Source organism: Lutra lutra, chromosome 13 (assembly GCF_902655055.1).
Source record: "Lutra lutra chromosome 13, mLutLut1.2, whole genome shotgun sequence".
Lineage (NCBI taxonomy): Eukaryota > Metazoa > Chordata > Mammalia > Carnivora > Mustelidae > Lutra > Lutra lutra.
In genome coordinates, this window is record NC_062290.1 from 16,029,764 (window position 1) to 16,049,152 (window position 19,389).

General features: G+C 43.7%; 1 protein-coding gene and 1 long non-coding RNA gene across 2 annotated transcripts in view; one reads left to right on the forward strand and one right to left on the reverse strand.

Moving 5' to 3' along the window:
- Positions 1-19,389, forward strand: part of RORB (RAR related orphan receptor B) — a 188,368-nt gene that overhangs the window by 164,299 nt on the left and 4,680 nt on the right. Inside the window, exons 6-9 of the mRNA XM_047700770.1 lie at positions 1,278-1,410; positions 4,852-4,959; positions 6,437-6,547; positions 9,773-9,885. Coding sequence (XP_047556726.1) covers positions 1,278-1,410; positions 4,852-4,959; positions 6,437-6,547; positions 9,773-9,885 — 465 coding nt within the window. The remainder of the gene's footprint in view (positions 1-1,277; positions 1,411-4,851; positions 4,960-6,436; positions 6,548-9,772; positions 9,886-19,389) is intronic.
- LOC125083829 (uncharacterized) lies at positions 294-15,169 on the reverse strand. Its single transcript, XR_007122388.1, has 4 exons — positions 14,954-15,169; positions 12,981-13,175; positions 9,047-9,195; positions 294-532 (listed from the first exon to the last, which is right to left on the reverse strand). It is a non-coding gene; the product is annotated as an uncharacterized LOC125083829 (long non-coding RNA).

Here is a 19,389-nt window from a genome sequence, read left to right on the forward strand (position 1 = left end):
GCCCTATTCGAGGGACCAGGGAGACTGTGCCCACATCAGATGACTTTAAGACCTCTCATGGTGGCTTCCTGGGGCCAGGCAAGGAAGAGAAACAATTGAGAAATTGTAGCAGTAATAATAGTTGCAAATTTACACTACAAAGATATGCCATAAAGCATCCTAAATGTTTTTTCTTGTCCTACATGTTAAAAAGGACCAAAGAAAAAAAGGACAACTCATCTCATGTTATAATAATTTATTATTATTATTATTATTATTATTATCATTATTATTACTTTGTATCCACTAGAGAAGTTTTTAAGGGAAGGAATTTGCTATTGTTATATAGTCACATCACTTTTCTTTGGGATGGAGATCTACAATTACAAGATCTACCAGTAAATGAGATTTTAAATAAAATACATAAATGGGTCTATATCTAAACATATGAGGGTCGCCTGGCTTGGTCAGTCAGTAGAGCATGCTTGATCTCAGGATCGTGATCTTGATCTCGGGATTTTGAGTTCGAGTCCCATGTCAGGTGCAGAGATTACTTAAAATCTAAAAAAAAATATGTATAAGTCAATAAATACATTATTATAACATTGGTTTTTCTCCACTGGCATAATTAAATCTTACCCCTTTTATATAAATAAGACAAAATCATAGCTATTGTTATGATCAATAAAAAGCAGAATTCACACTTGGATTTATGTCTCCTGTTCCAAGGAAGATAATGCAAGGGTCAAAAATACATTTCGGAGATTCTAAATTACTTAAAAGAGTGATTTGATGGTTTGAGGTCTTTCCCCATGAAATTCTTTTTATAGCAAACAGCACTCTCCTTAAGTTCTGGAAAAAGAACACAATGTAAAATCTTACAAGTTCAGTGTTCAGTGTTCCTTAGGTGCCCACGAACATGACCAAATAGAAGCCTGGGAACGAAATCACTGCTCCTCAGTGCGAGAGTTTTTTTTTCCCAAAACGGACTAAGAGCCCGAGTTTCTTTAGGGGAAGAGGAGGGGAAAAGAGCAAAGAAACTAAACATCTATCTTTACACCTTAGTGCAATGCTTCCATTATTTTCGTCTCAGTACATTAATCATGTATCAGGGTTCAAACAGGTCAGAACAATATGTCAGAAAATATTGTCATTGTCTACCTCTTTCAAAGGAATCGGGTACATTCTGGCCTTGGGCCCCCCGTGACAGGGGAGCACCAGGAGGGAAACCCTGACTACGTCACTGACTCTCCACATTGCTCTGGGCCCCACGTTCATTCCGTGGTTCTCTCTTGAAGTCCAGGGAAGCGCTGTGGCAACAGTGCGCCATCCAGATCACTCACGCCATCCAGTACGTGGTGGAGTTCGCGAAGCGGATCACGGGCTTCATGGAGCTCTGTCAGAACGACCAGATTCTACTTCTCAAGTCAGGTAGGCCGGGAGGAGATTCGTGGGGGGCCTGTTGGCAACCAGGACGCAGTCAACCCTTGGCTCAGTGTTGGTTCTGGAAGACCTTCCTTCCAGGGTGTAGTTCATATTTACCACCCACACGATCGGCCAACTCCCAGAGGAGACTCCCGGTAATGGAAGTGCCCTGATACTCGTTCCGTTCCCCTTTGAAGTCAGATACAATTTTGCTTATTGAAAGTGGAGCTGTTAATTGCGGAGGTTGTGATTCCCCATCCTGACAGGCCAACCAAGTCATGAGCGTGTCAAGGCGGCTGAACTGCTGAGCTGGCTCTCAGACGCGTCAGGTGCCTTTTCTCGGGGGGAGACACCCAGGCTGGCAGCGCGTTGCCTCTGTGGTCACTCCCCGTCATTTTAATGAGGATAGCCTGCAGCCAGTCTACACCCGGAGAAACCCCCTGAGCTCTAATCTCCCGTCCCCTACTCTCATACCTGCTCTCTGACTCGCGCAGTCACCTAGGAACGTCTACACGCGATGGACTTCCCAGATGCCGTTACCCAAACAGGAAACAAATTTGCCTTCTTGACCCCCGCCCCCCTTTCAAAATAGAAAATAGGAACCATCATGGTGTATGTTAACCTTCCTGGACCTGGGCCGTAATAATGATTATATATACGTGTGTGTCATAACATACTTTACGTATGTTCATGTTTATTCACGACATCTCACTTGGTCTGGGGACATTGGTATTAATTCCCTCTTAGAGGAGGAGGGGAAGATTCAGAGAAATGAAGGGCTGCGTTCAATGTCCCAAAGCCAGTGTATGGCCGAGCTGACCAGATAGAATAGTTACAAGTTGCTGCCGCTGCTTTACCACATGATTGAAGATGGTACAAACCTTGTCTCGAACATGAGCTTGATCGATCAGTTATCTCTTGCTGGGTACAAATGACCCCGAAACCTATAGGTCATTTGACAGTCATCATTGATTTTGCTCCCAAAGCTACCATGTGAGCGGGTCTCAGCTAGGGATGGCTTGTCTCTTTCTCCATGTGGGGTTCACTGAAGCAAGTGACTTGACTGAGGACAGGAGGATCCCCTCCCTTGGCTGCCAGTGTGGGCTGGTTGAGTCCAGAGTTCGGCCAAGGCTCTGGACTGCAGGCCCCAGTTCCTATGCATGCATGTCAGCCTCTCCACAGAGCGCTTGGACTTTCTCGCAGCATGCTCGCTAGTTTCAGAAGCTAGCACTCCAAACGCCCAAGGCCACAGTGCATGACATTTTTCTGGCTTAGCTGTGTTATTTCCACCTCACCCTGTGAGTCAGGGTGTCAGGGCAGCCATGACCGTGCACCTGGACTCAAGGGTAGGAGACATGAATCCTTCTTCTTGATGGGGGAGTGGTAAGGCCCTTGAAAAGCATGTGGGATGGAAGATATTTTTATGACTCTCTAAAAAAAAAAAAAAAATCTGCCACATTTGATATGTGACCTTGAGCTAGCCTCTTGAGATGGCAGTTTCCTCATTTGCAAAATAAAGAGATGGAGTAGAAATAATGAATTCCAAACTTCCAGTTGCACTGCAGCATTGGAGGAGCTCACTGACTGTTCTGAGTCGTGGGCGTCATCCGAGGCCCACGGATCTGAGTCTTTGAGAAGGGAACCCAGGTCACTGCATTTCTAAGTCTCAGGTATAACGAGTCCATAGACTGATACTGGAGAACCACTCTACCATATGACCTTCTAACATCTCTGCCTGCTGTAAAAACATTGACTCTAGTATAAAGGGCAGACAGAGTACTGAACCTCCTTAAGTCTCCCGTAACTCACCCCTAAAAAAAAGGGCTAATCAGACTCACCTGAAATGGTATTGTAAGGAACAAATAAAATAACAAATGTCAGGGGCCAAGGAACGTGCCTTCCCCCTTATAGATACTCAATAAATGGTACCTATTATTGTCAGAAAAAAACTGTTTTGGGGGGTTTTGTTTTGTTTTTAAAGTTGTTATTTGACAGTGACAGCAGAGAGAGGGATCACAAGCAGGGGGTGCGGCAGGCAGAGGCAGAGGGAGAAGCAGACCCCCGCTGAGCAGGGAGCCGGATGCGGGGTTGATCCTGGGCCCCTGGGACCATGACCTGCCTGCCCCAAAGGCTGCCGCTTAATGACTGGTACCCCAGAAAAACCACTGTTTTAATTAAGATTTACAAATCCCCTTCTATGTGTAAGCCCTTATGCTGGGTGACATATAAGGGAAAGCAGAGAGAAATCAGCAGACCAAAAAAAGTAAGACACAGACATAAATATTCAGTGGCAAGTAAGAAAGGCACCACAGATACTCTGGGGAAACCATGGGCTTAGCCGATTCACCTGTACAGTGGTTCCTCAGAATGTCCATAAATGTTCAGAGGGCAAAACAAAGGCAGCAAACTAGTTCATTCAACAAATATTTAGAGGCGCCTGGGGGGCTCAGTCAGTTAAGGGTCTGACTCTTGGTTTCCTCTCAGGTCATGATCTCATGGGTCATGGGATGAAGCAGTGTGCAGGGCTCCTCACTGAGCAGCGAGTCTGCCTGAAGTTTCTCTCCCTCTGCCCTCCGCCCCCCACCAGCACACTCTCTTCCTCTCTCAAATAAAGAAAACTTTACAGAAATAATAAAAATAAGTAGTTAGTAAGCCCCTACTAGGTGCCAGGAACTTTTTTAGGTCCTGGAGATGTAATAGTGAATAAAGTAACCACGACTCCCTAATGTCTGCAGACCCAGGTCCTGCCCTCTCTGGGCCAACGTTGAAGTCATAGAAACGCTAGTATCAAGGCTGAACAAGTTCCTTCATGTTGAGGCTTCCCCAGGCCTTTGACCTGTGAATACTGATTGTAACTCGGAAGTGAGATCATATTCAGCATTTTGCCAAAACTCATTTGACCAAGAAAACCTCATTTCAAAGACATCGGATGTCTGTGGTGCCCTTCAGAAACACCCTGAAGGGGTCCCTATGTAAAGTCGTCCTGTGCTGAAACCTAACATGGACTATATGGTAGAAATCGAGGCCCCTGCGGAACTTCTGCAAAAGGGAACAGGTTGGACTTGCCTGCTGCAAAGCTCCTTGTGGATTCAGGATTTGGAACCACCTGTAATATTAGTCCAAAAAAAAAAAAAAAAAAAAAAAAACGAGAGAAGGAGAAAGAAGAAAGAAAAGAAAAATTATGCTTCCCAAAAACCATATTGTTGTTGCCTTCCATTTTAACCTCCTTTAAGGTCTATTTTATCTTTAATTCCTCACACAAGCACGAAGAGAGCTATTTTTTTTACTCGGGAAGAGATCCTGAGGTATTTCTGAATGGGTGCAGCTATGTGTCTGCGTATATGTGTGTGTGTTTTCAAGGTTTTTTTGGAAGTCCCCAGCCTTTATAATAATAACTTCTTTATTATTGCACATATACACATATTTCCTTTATTTTTTTATTCATAGGTTGCTTGGAAGTGGTTTTAGTGAGAATGTGCCGTGCCTTCAACCCATTAAACAACACTGTTCTGTTTGAAGGAAAATATGGAGGAATGCAGATGTTCAAGGCCTTAGGTGAGTTTACCTTTGATGATGACACAATTTTCTTAGCTGCCATCAGTTTCTCCACTGAGAAGTTGGTAAATGAAATGCCTTGATTCTTGAATTTGAACTAGCATCTCACTTGACAGGGGCTGGACCAGTGTTAGCTAGGATCTTAGAGTTGTGCATCCTAATATGAAAGGTGGGAGAGAACCACAGACCCCTTCGAGATCAACCACACCTCATTCAGAAATCAATGGAGACCGGTTCCAAAAGAACTGAGAGACATTCTAGATGATTCTTTGTAAGATCAACTTTTATTTTCCCTTCTAGCTTACTGCCTCACAAAGTACATTAGGTAGACCACTGGTGGTCCATGGGTGAGTGATCTCTTGGTGTCTTCTGTAAATGCATAATCGTTAGTTAAGATATTTAATGAAAAGAAGAGCTCCTTCACTTGCTTCTCTCCGATAGCACTGACTTTCTCCCTGTTAATCCATGAAGTTCTGGTGGGAGCACAGGAAGAGTGGGTGTCAACCTGCCTTCCCATGACCCCCAGACCTTTCCTGTGGGGGGGCACACACAGAGGCAGTCTTGGTAAGTGCTGGGTCTCATTCACATCCAGCATTGGTCGCAGAGCAGATAAGAAGGTTAGCGAAGATGGGCCAATGCCAGGAAAGGTTTTAACGATTGGCAGTGCCATTTGTTCCATACGTGGCCACTGGACATCACAGAGGCCAGTGCCCTTTCACCTTCTGTGCTGTCAGTTGATAGGGCGACGAACGGCAAGTCCGTCTGGCTGGCATTGTTTGCCTTCTGCCGCTGATACACATCCATGTCCTCTACAAGGCTAGATTTTCAAGAAAGGAGGAAAAGCCTTGGCAGGCAACTTGGGTATATTTCCAGCCTCATAAAATAAACATTTACCAAGGATCAGTGTAGGGACGAAGCATTCTTTTGCCAAAATTCACCATTGCTAAGCAACTGACCTACAAGGGATCCATGAGAAGGTAAAAATAAATGAATGCCTGCCCCTCAGTAAGATTTTCAGGGAAGTTACCCACTTGAAAGCTACCTCCTCTTCGTTCTATAAGAAGTTTGGAACATCTCAGTTTGAGGTTCCGGGGCCACTAAGACCGATAGCCCTTATGTGTGATGTTTTTGGTTTTCTGTGTATGTTCTTTCTCTACTGAAGGATCCCCAAAATCACTTATTTAAATATTTTTAGATGGAACTAATTTCAGACTTCCAAGATTATTTTTAGTTTCTATAGTCCCAGTTGAATACTACAGTGGGCACACACCATCCCCATTGGCCCCTCATTGGTGTAACGTTAATTTTCAGTGCTTGATTGAGATGTTGCCCAATTTCCTCATTCTGTAATTACTAGGAACTTGGAAAAATTTTTGCCTAGTGTGCAAATCCCTGAATACCGTCTGGATTATGGGGCTTTCCTTACTATTGCCCCATTCCATTCAATTATTCTCATTTAATTGGCTTTCTTTTATAGGTTCCGATGACCTAGTGAATGAAGCATTTGACTTTGCAAAGAATTTGTGTTCCTTGCAGCTGACTGAGGAGGAGATTGCTTTGTTCTCATCTGCTGTTCTGATATCTCCAGGTAAGGAGGTCTGAAGTCTTGTCTTAAAAAAAAAAAAATTTCTGTCTTTAACATGAATTACATCTACCCAAGCCTATGTACTCGGGAGAAATTTAAATTTCCTTAAGCAAGCTTGTGATATTTTTGGACAATTCAAAAGAAAGTAGCCTTAAATTAATTAAAATGAGCCATTTCGCCCCACAAGCAAGAGAAGGGTGTGTGGTAAGGCTTACTCCAGATTTAGATAAGCGAAAGTATTCCTTAACAGATTAATGAGGGCGGATGGTGGCTTGAGTTACAGCTAAGTTCTATTTCGTAAGTTCTATTTCGATTGTAAGAATAAAGTAGGTTGAAAACAAATGTCCATCAAGGTGAGACTTAGTAGAAATATATTTAAATGAAAGATCCAGCATGAGGACAAAAGGAAATAAAATGTACAGCCTTCTCTTTAAACACCTCCTTTGTTGGTTCTTCCACCAAGATTACCAATATGAGGGGCTTTGAAAAGCCCCAATATGAGGACAGCAGAGGGAGAAATGATTCCCACTAAAGACTGGGGAAGGGAGAATCTCCAATGTGGATGAAGACATTCCCATAGGAGGACGTGTCATCACTTCTGTGACCTTAAACACTTGACACCCCCCCCCAGAGCTTTAGTCTCCTCATCTATAAAGTAATAAGTGTGGACTTCATTATACTAAAGATCCTGGGGTACCTGGGTGGTTCAATCAGTTAAGTGTCCAACTCTTGATTTCAGTTCAGGTCATGACGTCAGGGTCATGAGATCGAGCCCCGTGTCGGGCTCACACTCCGCTTGCTCAGAGTCTGCTTCAATTCTCTCCCTCTCCCTCTGCCCCTTCCCTACCCAGAATGCTCTGTCTCTCTCAAATAAATAAATAAATCTTAGAAAAAAATGAAGATCGTGTCTAGCTCTAAAATGCAATAACATACCAAAATTTTCAAAGACGATAAGGTGTAATGTTTATAGATCCAATAGAACTCTAGCAGCTGAAATGCTGTTTAAAATATATGGCAGCTTGAGAATGTCTAGAATCCTAGTAAGTACATGGCTCCTTCTTCAACCAGAATGAACTCAGAGTCACTCAGCTGTCTGCTCGGTTAGATTTTGGGTGAAAGGATACCAGTGTCATTTATAGTTCTCTGCTAATAATTTTCATGGCCACGAGACTCATTCTTTCTATAAAATTCATCCTAGGGACTAGAGCTCTTCTTATTCCCTAACATAGTTTTCCGTGGGACTGGAAGAAATTAATCTTACCTGTGATTGCACACACTGACATGTCATTCCAGCTGTATCTACCAATAACACCAGTCTCTACACTTTTTATTTGATCTTATCTGGGAGGGAGAGTGAGCAGAGGGAGAGAGAATCTTAAGCAGGCTCCATGCTGGGCACTGAGCTTGGAGTGGGACTTGATCTCAAGACTCTGAGATCATGACCTGAGCTGAAATCAAGAGTCCGACACTTAACCAACTGAGCCATCCAGGTGTCCCTTAGCCTCTACGTTTTTTATCAGTGAGGCTTTATCTTTTTATCGTTAAATTTTATGAAGACTTTTAAATTTGCTTCTTTTTTATTTAACCATGTTATCAAAAATAGAAATTATCACTTGGCATGTTATTACTAACAGTTTCTTCTGTGGCTCTGTCTACAATCAAGTTTTTCCTCTAGGCCTTTTTTTTGTTGTTTTTGTTTTGTTTTAAACCCTCCGAAGTTTCCCAGGCCTGGAAGCACAAAGATAAATGGGCGAAGTGACAAGAAATAGTTATTTCTGATAGCAACCACATGCCAGATAATTTTCCTCCTACCATTTTCTCATCGCATTTGACAGTTTTCTTGGAATATAGTTAAATAGAAGACTCGTTCTAAGCCTGTGGGTCTAGGATGAGGGAGGAGATTTCACTCTGCTTCCTACTTGCTCAAAGGAAGTTTTGCAAAATACACTGTGCTTATTAGGAATGTCTGTGGTAAGTGAGTACATTCCTAGCAGCGAATACGTAAGACGTGGCATAACTCACCTAAACTATCTATGAAGGTAACTGCCCAGACCTAAGGTAAGCCTGTTGTTTATGGATCAGAAATCAGCTGAACTGTGAGCCTATAGCCATCAGATTCTGCAGAGTTTGGAAGCATGACATTTGGCTTTGTCTACCTAGCAAAGAATCTTCCAGCCCAACTCAGGGGCTTCTGCAGCTCCAGATACTTTGTTTGCCATCCTGGCCTAGTGCCATATTCAGAAAAGAGAGGAAAGACAGATGTCCAGCCTCTGCAGGCTCTGTTCATGCCAGACCCCACCCTTGAACCCCCAGATCTTGTCATAAAAGCCATGGTCTGTTCAGCTCCGGATAGTTTAGAGAAGGGAGAGGGAGAGAAACCTAATTTATTCGGATTGACAATTGTCACTGAAGGCTTTTGTGCTCACTTACATAAGGGTTTTGCTTAACCGGTGGCTAGACTTGTCCTTACCCTGTCTAAGATTACAGAATTGAGTTTCTCACCTGACCTGAACCGTGTTCAGATGGACCATTTCCAAGTTCTTTTCCATGAGTATTTGTTCAGCATTTGGAGACTCTAGATGTCTCTTCATGGAAGCTCCCACCTGAGGCATTGATGCTGGGCTGCATTTTTGTCACCAGACATAAAGCTTCTAGGAAGGAAGAGGGTGGTGAAGAGATATCGGAAGGAAAAAAAGAAAATGTAGGATAGGGGAAAGGAAAGGAGGGATTGTCCTACCCACCACTTAAAAATTCCATGTAGAAAAAGAGCACACAGGATTAAATTTTTGGAATCGATTTATGTTTATGCTTTGCATTACAGCTTAGCTTATAAAAGGGAAGGGGCATCCTGAATACCAAAAATATTCCTGTGCAATAGATTTTCTTCTAGAATTCATTTTCTTCACAAGTCATAAACTTAGATTCTTTCAAAGTAGAAGTTGATGTCCAAAAAAAAAAAAAAAAAAAGATATGTAAGTTGTCACAGATAATATGAAACATGCTGGTGTTTACCAGAACCTTTGGGTTCTTCCCTCCATCCTCCTTTCCTGGGTCAGTGTATCTGGCATTACTCTCATCAGGGTATTTCTTTTAAAATATTTGTGTTTTATATAAATAACTATATGTCTTCGGAAGCAATGAAATGGGTCTGAAACTCAGCACCTATAAATGCGGTGAAAGCTAACATTCCCCCCTACCCACCTTTACCTAATTCTTTTCCTTTGTCAGACCGAGCCTGGCTGATAGAACCAAGGAAGGTCCAGAAGCTTCAGGAAAAAATTTATTTTGCACTTCAACACGTGATTCAGAAGAATCACCTGGATGATGAGACTTTGGCAAAGGTATGTCCTGGGAGAACAGACCTAATGTCACTGGAAAAACACAGTGACTAGTTAGAAAGCAAGGGCATTTCTCAGCAGTATCAGTTTTTGGAATTTACCAAAGATGTATAAAAGTTGAGGTGCTGCTTTAAAAAGGAGATCAGTAAATTATAACAGATTGAGAGGAGAATGACTTTGTGCGGGAAGGGGTATTGACAGATCTCAACCTCAGGCACAAAAAGACCAGGGAAAGAAACTAAGGGTGTTTTATACGAAGAACAAAAGCTTAAAGCAAGGAATCAAGTCTTCAGAATTGACAGGTGAAGAACGAAGAGACTTTGTGGCACTTCAGAAGTCAGATGTGGGCCAACCTTAAGAGTAGGGAGATTTTTATTTAAAATCAGAAAGAACCGTAAAATAAGAATTGTTGTCCAAAGGTGTACACCATTGTGAGGTAGTGAGCTCCCCGGCACTTGTTGTATTCTAGTAGACACTGCTTGGTTTTTTGTCAGATGCTTTGTAAATCAGAGTCCTTCCCAGAGTAGAAGATTAGACTGATTACCGGTAAATTTTCCTTCAATTCTAATCTTTTCATACACGAATTATCTAAGGGTTCCTTCAAAATAGTGAAGTATCCCTAGGCGAAAACGTGTGCAACCTGCCATCAGTGTCTTTGTTCAGCTTACTTAAGAATAGTGATCTTTAAGAAGACTTCTGAGAAGAGATGTTTACCAGAGTAAAATGCTCATAGGGGGAAGAAATAATTTCCTAATGATTGAAATGAAGCATTATTTTAGATCTTGAAGTATCTTGGATTTCTTAAGAACTGGAATTTTTTAGAGGGCAAGCAACTGGCCAATGAAGCATATTCTCAGTTGAAGACAAGAGGAATCCTAGTCTATGTTTATAATCATTAAAACCTTCCCACTGCTTTTAAAGTTCCTTATTTTTTTAAAAGGGGAAAATTCTGTCGGAGGTATTACCACATACTACTTTGCAAATACAGAAACTCCTATCTATAAAAAAAAATCTATAAATTACATATGCTGTTTCATGATGGTAACATTTTGTTAGGATGAAGGCCTCACTAGGAGGGACATTTTTACACTATAGAGGGATAGTTCTGTAGTAGAAATTGGTACTTTTTGTATGGCCCAGGACAAACCACTTGCTCTCTGTACCTCGGTTTTCTCCCAGTCAAGACAAAACTTCTGCATGCTTTCAGATACACTGGGCAGAAGAGATGGTTATGGAAACATACACCTGTCTCTATAATTGCTCTGCAGAATATATGATAAATACATCTGATCAGTTAATGCAGGGGGGGGTGTTTCCTGCATTTTGGATCTCCCAAAGACCTTGTCCCCATATCTGCCATCCTAAAATTGAGGTCCTGATATGAGGATAATGAGGATTATCTTTTTTTTTTTTTGCATCTGTATGGTTGTTTTGAGGTTCAAATGAGATCCACAGTACATAAATTCTCCTGCCTACACCATTTTCTACCTCCTGGTGTCCTGAGGGTGGCCATCAGAAGTGTTTGGGGTAGAAAGGAAACAAGAGAAGGTGTTAAAAGAGGATTGTTTCTTGTATAAACTCCCTGGAGCCAGATGACAAGCATTGCTACCCTGGGTTGCGGGTGGATGTAGGTTTCTTGTGTGGACCCCTGCTTGTAAGCCAGCATTTCCTAGGATGCTCTGTGAAGTAAAGGGGAGGGACCATGAAAGAGAATGAGCTCTGGAATCTAGTCAATCCCAGCCCTGAACTGCGTGGCTTTCGGTGAGTCACTCTATTTGTTTTAGATCCTAAACTGTCAAGTGCTGGAGATGGAGGGGTGAGAATGGGCAAGTATCTTGAGTTCCCAACCACTTTAACACAGGACAATGGTGCCATCGACATACAGGCACTCTCTCTCACGAAGCCCTTACCCCCTGAAAGGAATCATTTCACTTGTATCCAGCAAACACTCTTCTATCCCACCACAGACTCTCATCTTTTCAGAAATGCTCCTTCTGCCCCCATAGTCACAGAGCTCGTCTGCCTCTATGATGCCTCTCAAACAGTGGCAGCCATTTTTAATACTTGTAATTTATAGACCCCTCGGGGAATCTGGCAGACATCCTGAAACCTCCCTCTAGAAGAGTGGGCACACACCCGACTGTGGTATTCAAGTCCAGGGGCGCAGGTAAATCCGCGGTCCGTGGGGTTGATCTGCCTTCTGGGTAACGCGCAGGGACTATTTATAGTGTGACCAATTTGCCCCTGAACGAGTGGAACGGACATCAGATGAGAGGGGTGGGGCTCAGACACAGTCACTGGACTTGATCCTAGAAGAACAGGCTCCAGCACACTTCTGCCATGCCTACTTTCTGAAATTGAAGTCCAAGCCTTGTACTTTTGACCAAATTTGGATGTGCGGAAGGTGTGAAGATTAGAAATTCTATATCCATTAACTAGAAGATTTCAAACCCAATATATGAACCTGTTTATTTTTTAAAGCCTTATTAAAGATTCTGGTTTCCTTTCCTCATAGCATCGTGATAATACGTAGCATATTTATAATAATCATCAGAACCACTTCCTAGCTGAGTGACTGTGGAAAAGTGACTTACCCTCTCTGTGCTCAGGTTTCCTCATTTGTAAAGGGTGACTGAAGACAATGTCGAGGTTCTGTGATTATTTTGAGGATGAAATGGTATTCGGTATCAGCAAGTGGCGTACTCTGTAAGGGGTCTAGTATGTGAGTGCTGCTGTTGTGGACAGAAGTGCATTTCGGCAGGGAAATTTGATCCAAAAGGTGGTATATTTGAGTTAATCACTAATGGATGAGAACTATTTCAAAAAAAGGAAGTTGGAGGGCTGAGGAGATGGAGTGTGGCCTTCCAAGTGATGGAGGAAATGATAAGAGGTAAGGAAGTATAAAGGTATATTTGAGCTACGAATAACAGGGTGGGTGTATATTTGAACCGCCACAACCGGCAACAGTCTGGTTCTCTGGCGTATGGACTTCCTTTATCACCAGTCACAAGAATCTGTCCTTCCTGTTGCTCTGGCCAGAGGACAGAGGGCAAAGGAGAAAAAGGAGTCAATCTAGCTCGGGCCAGGGAGGTACTCACAACTGAGGGCAAAGCTTGGATCTAGACATCTTGCTCACATCCCAGGCCTTCCTTCAGTGCGACCTCTGGGCCGGGGCCACAGCTGGAGACCTGTCTGATAAAGTCTTCTCCAGCCTGTCCCCTCCTGTCGCAGCTCCTGGATAATCAGAGTCGTGAAATCTTGGTAGCTAGTCTATTTATTTGTTCCTAGCCCTCCTGCAAATACATGCGACCCTCCTGAGTTCTTGCCCAAATCTTTACTGAGAAGTTTAAAAGTAGCAAACTCTGTACTGACCCATACCTGACAGGAAGGCCTGGAGGACCCGTGGTGGGAGTTGGACCACCAGCTGCTCGCTCCACCATATGCAGAGACTAGAGTGAGTGCTGGTACTGATTTTACTACAACCGGAACACTTTACGGAGTACCGTGCCTTTAATCCATTTCTCCAAACTGTTTAATTGCTTGTGCCTGGCTGTACACTACAGATGGGCCAAACCACCCTTCCGGGTGTTTGTAAACACACAGTTCTGTGCTAGTGGAAATTTGAATTCTTCTAGATATGGAGGAGTCTAGGGATTATGCTGAAGCTCAGACTCTCTCTCACGCTTCTCTTTCCTCCTATTCCTGGATGGCCAGAGGGTTATTACTTGTCCCCTATGGCTCTCTCTCTTCAGGTCACTTTTTTTAAAATTTTCTATTTAAATTCAATTTAATTAACATATACTGTATTATTAGTTTCAGAGGTAGAGTTCAGTGATTCATCAGTTGCATAGAACACTCGGTGCTCATTACTTCAAGTGCCCTCCCTAATGCCCATCCCCCAGCCACCGTTCCCACATCCACCTCCCCTCCAGCAACCCTGTTTGTTCCCTAGAGCTAAGAGTTTCTTATGGCTTGTCTCCCTGTTTTTAGCTTATTTTATTTTTTCTTCCCTTCTCCTATGATCCTCTGTTTTGTTTCTTAAATTCCGCATGTGAGTGAAATCATATGGTATCTGTCTTTCTCTGACTTCTTTTGCTTAGCATAATACCCTCTAGCTCCTTCCACATCATTGTAAATGGCAAGATTTCATTCTTTTTGATGGTTGAGTAATATTCCTCCGTGTGTGTGTGTGTGTGTGTGTGCGCACACATCCCTCCCCCCACATCTTTATCTGTTCATCTATCTATTGACAACTGGGCTCTTTCCATATTTTGGCTATTGTGGACATTGCTGTTATAAACATTGGGGTATATGTGTCCCTTTGAGTCATTATGTTTGTGTCCTTCGGGTAAATACCTAAATAGTGCAGCTGCTGGGTCATAGGGTAGTTCTATCTGTAACTTTTTGAGGCTCCTCTCTCCTGTTTTCCAGAGGGGCTGCACCAGCTTGCACTCCCACTAACAGCGTAGGAGGGTTCCCCTCTCTCTGCATCCTCGCCAACACCTGCTGTTTCCTGACTTGTTAATTTTAGCCAGGCGGCCAGTCACTCTTTCTAAGCCTTTGCTGCCTGTGAACATGTCACACCACATCCCTTCGTCCATAAGTATTACTCTAAAGTTGTACCATGTTAATGAAAACACGGTGGAGAACTCAAGTCAGTTGTGAAAAGAGACTGTCCTAGACAAGAAAAATGGCTGCACCGTGTGGTGACAAATCTGGTTCTTTGAGGTTCATCTCCTCCTTAGCTCTGGAAGCTTCCAGCCTTCCCCAGGGAAACTCTGATGGGTTGAGCTGGGAGAAGTACAAGCGAACTGATACACTAACTTCTTCGTTCCTAAGTCCGTTTCTAGCGTAACAGTAGCAAAACTGTCTCATCGACATAGAGAGGGAAGTTTCTTCTGTTATTAACAGAACCAAGTTACTAAATGGAGGCTTACAAAATGTAAGGCTTAGACGGCCCTATTCCACATGCTAATAAATTGAAATTTTACTGGAAAGAAACCAGCCCTGGTCACTGTGACATTAATGGTGCTCTTTTGATACAGATTTAGAAGGAAAAAAAAAAACTCACCATGTTGATTTTCTGATGGACCCTGGAGAGCAGATACTGACCAAGGGATCCGTGGAAAGGACACAGGGTCATCTCCATTCATCTTCATTGCTTTCTCAATGAGGTCGAAATAGGCTATGTCCCGATTAGCAATGGAATGTTTAGTCTAAAGCCCACTTTCTTGCAAGACACTGGATGTTATAATAGAATTCTCAGTAGGTGGCCTGTGGGGCTGTGGAGTCCACTGTAAGTGCTCCAGGAGCCCCTGCCCAGGTGATGAGCCTCCCCATTCCTCTACTTGGCTAGGAATTGGTTTCATACTTCAAACTTGCTATGCTTTTCAAAAGCAGAACACATGCTAAAGAGTTCTTAAAGGGTAAGTAGATAGACTGCTCCGAGAATGATCACAGAGTTAACATAGCCACTGCTCTGATGAAGCTGGGCCCCTGGAGCCCCACTCAGGTTTCTCGGGCTTCCTCATAATGGTGTTTATGCCTTAAAATCATCCAAGGAGAGGCAGAACTATAGAAAACAATTCAGCATGTCACCCACATTTATAAGTTCCGAGTCCATACCCAAGCAGCATAGCTTTGTCCTGGGGCCGTTTCCTACTTCAGCTCAGGTTTCTGGTGGAGTGTAAGCTCTGTGCCAGATGCGAGGGGGAGATGGTGGTCCCATATGGTCTGGGCCAGTTTCCTTGCAGAGTTACTGTGAAAGACGAGATTATTTTGGTTCATTTTAGCTGCTCCAAGTTTACTGGCATACACTGCATGTCCACCACCCTGCAATTCCAAGGGTTCTCCATCAGACTAATGGTCTGTAAGTAAGAAGAGAGGTCTTGGGGTGCCTGGGTGGCTCAGTTAAGCATCTGCCTTCGGCTCAGGTCATGATCCCAGGGCCCTGGGATGGAGCCCCACACCATGGTCCCTGCTCAGTGGGAAGTCTGCTTCTCCCTCTTTCTCCCTGGCTTGTGCTCTCTAATAAATTTAAAAAGAAAAAGAGAGACCTTGATGTCACTCCTCATGCCTCAAGTCAGAAGTCTATGTCATCGTTAGAACTCTTTGGTAACAAGTAAAAGGAACCAATTCACACTAGCATAAGCAAAAAGAAAAAAGAATGGAGAGAGATCGCCTGGAACCTAAGGATGAAAATGCAGCCAACATTCAGGAAGGCACTAGGACAAGGAATCAAGACACCTTCCTAATTCTCCATCTCATGTTTCTCTCTCTTTAGGCATCTCCTTAATTCTTCTCCCTCCCTGAATATCAGCCAACCCTGCTTCCCTGGTCCATGTGGTGAAATATGGCTAGCGCGTAACTTCTCCAACTACATTCTTCAAGTGTAGTTTCTACTAGATTTAAAAAGTAAGCTGTTGGCTCTCAGTCCAGTCCCAGCTTCCAGCCTTGGCTGAATCCATGTGCACTCCCCCTGTACCCAGTGGTTCAGCATGGATGCCAAGGATGGGGTCAGGGGTGGTGGGCTCACAACCAGATAGATATCTCAAGTTCAGTATTACAATTCTAACCCAAGTGTCCCGAATTTAGCCAGACAAACCCCCGAAAAAGAAAAGTGAATAGGCATGCAAACTAGGTGTATTTGGCTTCACTTGATGTGCCCGGTTTTTATCAGTGCTTCTGAAGTTTCCTCCACTTTGGTCAAACTGTTGCTGGCTTCCTGCTTCAGGTTAGAGGGCATCTGGATGGCCTGGAAGCCTCTGTGAACAAGATCACTCGTCTTACCCTCTGCATGTTCCATTTTTCCACATCAAACGTACTCGTTACAAAATTGTGGATTTTCTCATAAAACCACCTTCTGGAAAGAAGCATTGGATTATTAGCTCTTCTCCAACAGCTGCTTTTTCTTCTCGTAAACCCCTGTAGGTATAAGCTAAAGCTTCCTTCTTATAAGAAATGCTTGTCATAAGAGAGAGATGAATGTGAAAGTGCCTTTTTCTGGACCCTCTGTCTACTGCTAGGGGGATTATTTAAACATGAAGAAATTTCATGATGGTTTGAAATCGACTACCCCTTCCATCTCCAAGTGCTTCTGGATCACTTCCCCAGCTGTTTAAAAAGTTGTTGAGCCATTAACTGCCGCTGAGGCTGCTCTGAGCTCCCTTTGAAATGGGGGTCCCCCAGCTGCAGTACATAATATTAATGAGCAGTCAGTGACTGCTGCTGCTTCCAACCAACCCCTTCTGGGCTCTGACTAGCGCTGTTGCTGCCTCTGCATGCCCTCCTGGCCCTTCGTGCCTCCCGACTGATGGATGCCCCTGTCAGCATTTCTGTTTCCACTGACTGGGTGGCTTTAAATCAGCCTCCTCCTAGAGCACACAGGTTAGGGAAGCTCCTTGCCTGCCTTGGTGCCCTTTGCTCATGCGGCCCCAGTGTTCTTCACAAAAAGCAGTTCTCATCATCTGACCCATTGTACAGATGAGCAGCAGGGACAGGATCCAAATCCCATAAAAGAGGGAAGAAGTAGGTCCTGAGTCAGACGTTCCTTAAACCTCAGTTTGCAGCAGGAAAGAACCAAGGGTCCATATTCACTCCCTCTAAAACAAACACATAATTAAGTATTCCCAAGGCAAATAAGCAACTATAGAAGGGTTGTCCTCTTATGCATTTAATGACAAGTAAATGCACGAGAGGACATTTCCTCCCCTTCCCAAAAGGAGCAAAAAAAAAAAAAAAAAAACAACTAAGAATTGTAGTGTATAGTGTATATTATAAATCAGTTTCCTAAGTGAGCAGGTTACTTTAATTGCTATAAGAAAATGAAAATATGATTTTGCTTTTTCATTTCAACAAAAGGAAGTGGCTGATTTCCGCAGCATTAACACATGACCCAGTTTCCAGTGCTTGGTTAAGGGTTAAGTTGGGATCTTGCCCCCGGGTCGTTGGGTTGAACAAGCGTGGCCTTGACTCTTCCTCTCCTTGAAGGAAGCATTATATGGGAATGGAAGCATAACACCTAAAACCTGTATTGCCACCATGTGCCAGGCACTGCTTGTATCAACGCAGTTAATTAACCCTCACACAACCCTCTGAGGGAGGGACCATCTGATGAAAAACGAAGCTGAGAAGTTAAGTGACTTGCCCAAGATCACACAGCTGTAAATAGCAGGTGCAGAATTCAGACCCAGGCAGTAGGGATTTAAAACCCATAGGTTTAGTTTTGTTGTTGTTGTTGTTTTTTAAATCACTAGGCGGATCCTCTCTATGGTGCATTTGTGTCCCATAGGGAACTAGGAATTCTTCTTGTCCCCCACTACGCTAACAGAGCTAAGCAGATGGAACGTCTCCTCTCTGAGGATGACCAATTCTGTCTCTATCTGCTGAAAAGGAGCTAACCTTCCACCCAGCTCCCAGGACTGTTTCAGAGAATGTACCGAATTTACGTTGCAACTCATAAATGCAAAAAATTTGAACCTCCACGGCCGCGGTCCCTCAGCCTCCCGAAGGATGTTTTCTCCAGCATGGAGGCTGATAGGCCACCTAGACTTACGGACAGACTCCTTAAGGGTAGATCCCAGGAATCTGGATTTCTAGGAAGCACCCTGGTGATTGTTACGCAGAGGAGAGGTTGACAGGCATTACGGATCGCAGCTGGACGTTTTCGGAGCTCCGAGGCAGCATCCGCTGAGTTGCAGGCGATCACAGAAAGCCTTCAGAGCCTCTCTGCGTTCAGTTGCTCTTTCAGAGAGGCTGTAATATGTAAGAAGTGCTCCAATTTGCTATAGCCTCCATCTTTGTGAACCAGCTGGTTGAGAGAGCTTGGATAATTTCCCAAGGGACTTTAGGGAACTGGACCCTGGTACACCCTTTACCTATGAAAATGTAGAAGACATTGTTTTCCACCCTGGACCCAAAGTGACTCTTTCAGAATGTGACTCTGATCATCTCTTTTGCTGAAAACCCTTCCAAAGAGCCTTAACATCAACTTGTATCTACTGGCCATGCCCATCCCTCCCGCTTTTCCGTCAGACATGCTCACTCACCGCTCCATTCTTCCTATGCACCAAGTACCGCAGCATCATTCCACATGGCTCTGGGGCAAATCCTGTACCCCAGCATCTGATCAGCTCCCACTCTCCCTTCAGAGCTCAGCTTAAGTGGCGCTTTCTCAAGGAAGCCTTGAGAAGAGAACTTTCTGTTCTCTAGCACTTCTAGCCCATTTCTGCATGACACCCACCACAGTTTTCCAGTCTCCTTTTGACGGTGGGATGCCGTTATTCACGTCCGTCTTTGCAAGCAGGTGATAAGCAAGAACCATACTGTCTTGTGCACTTTGGTGTCTAGCAGAGTGTCTGCTGCAAGTTTAAGTAACATCCTGTAGGAAAGAAGGTCTTGATTCTCAGTCTAAAATTTAACATGCATTCTATAAACAAAGATGTCCCATTTTTCATTTCTACCCCTGTCATTAAACAGCCATGGAAATGGAATGTCTGAACCCCAATC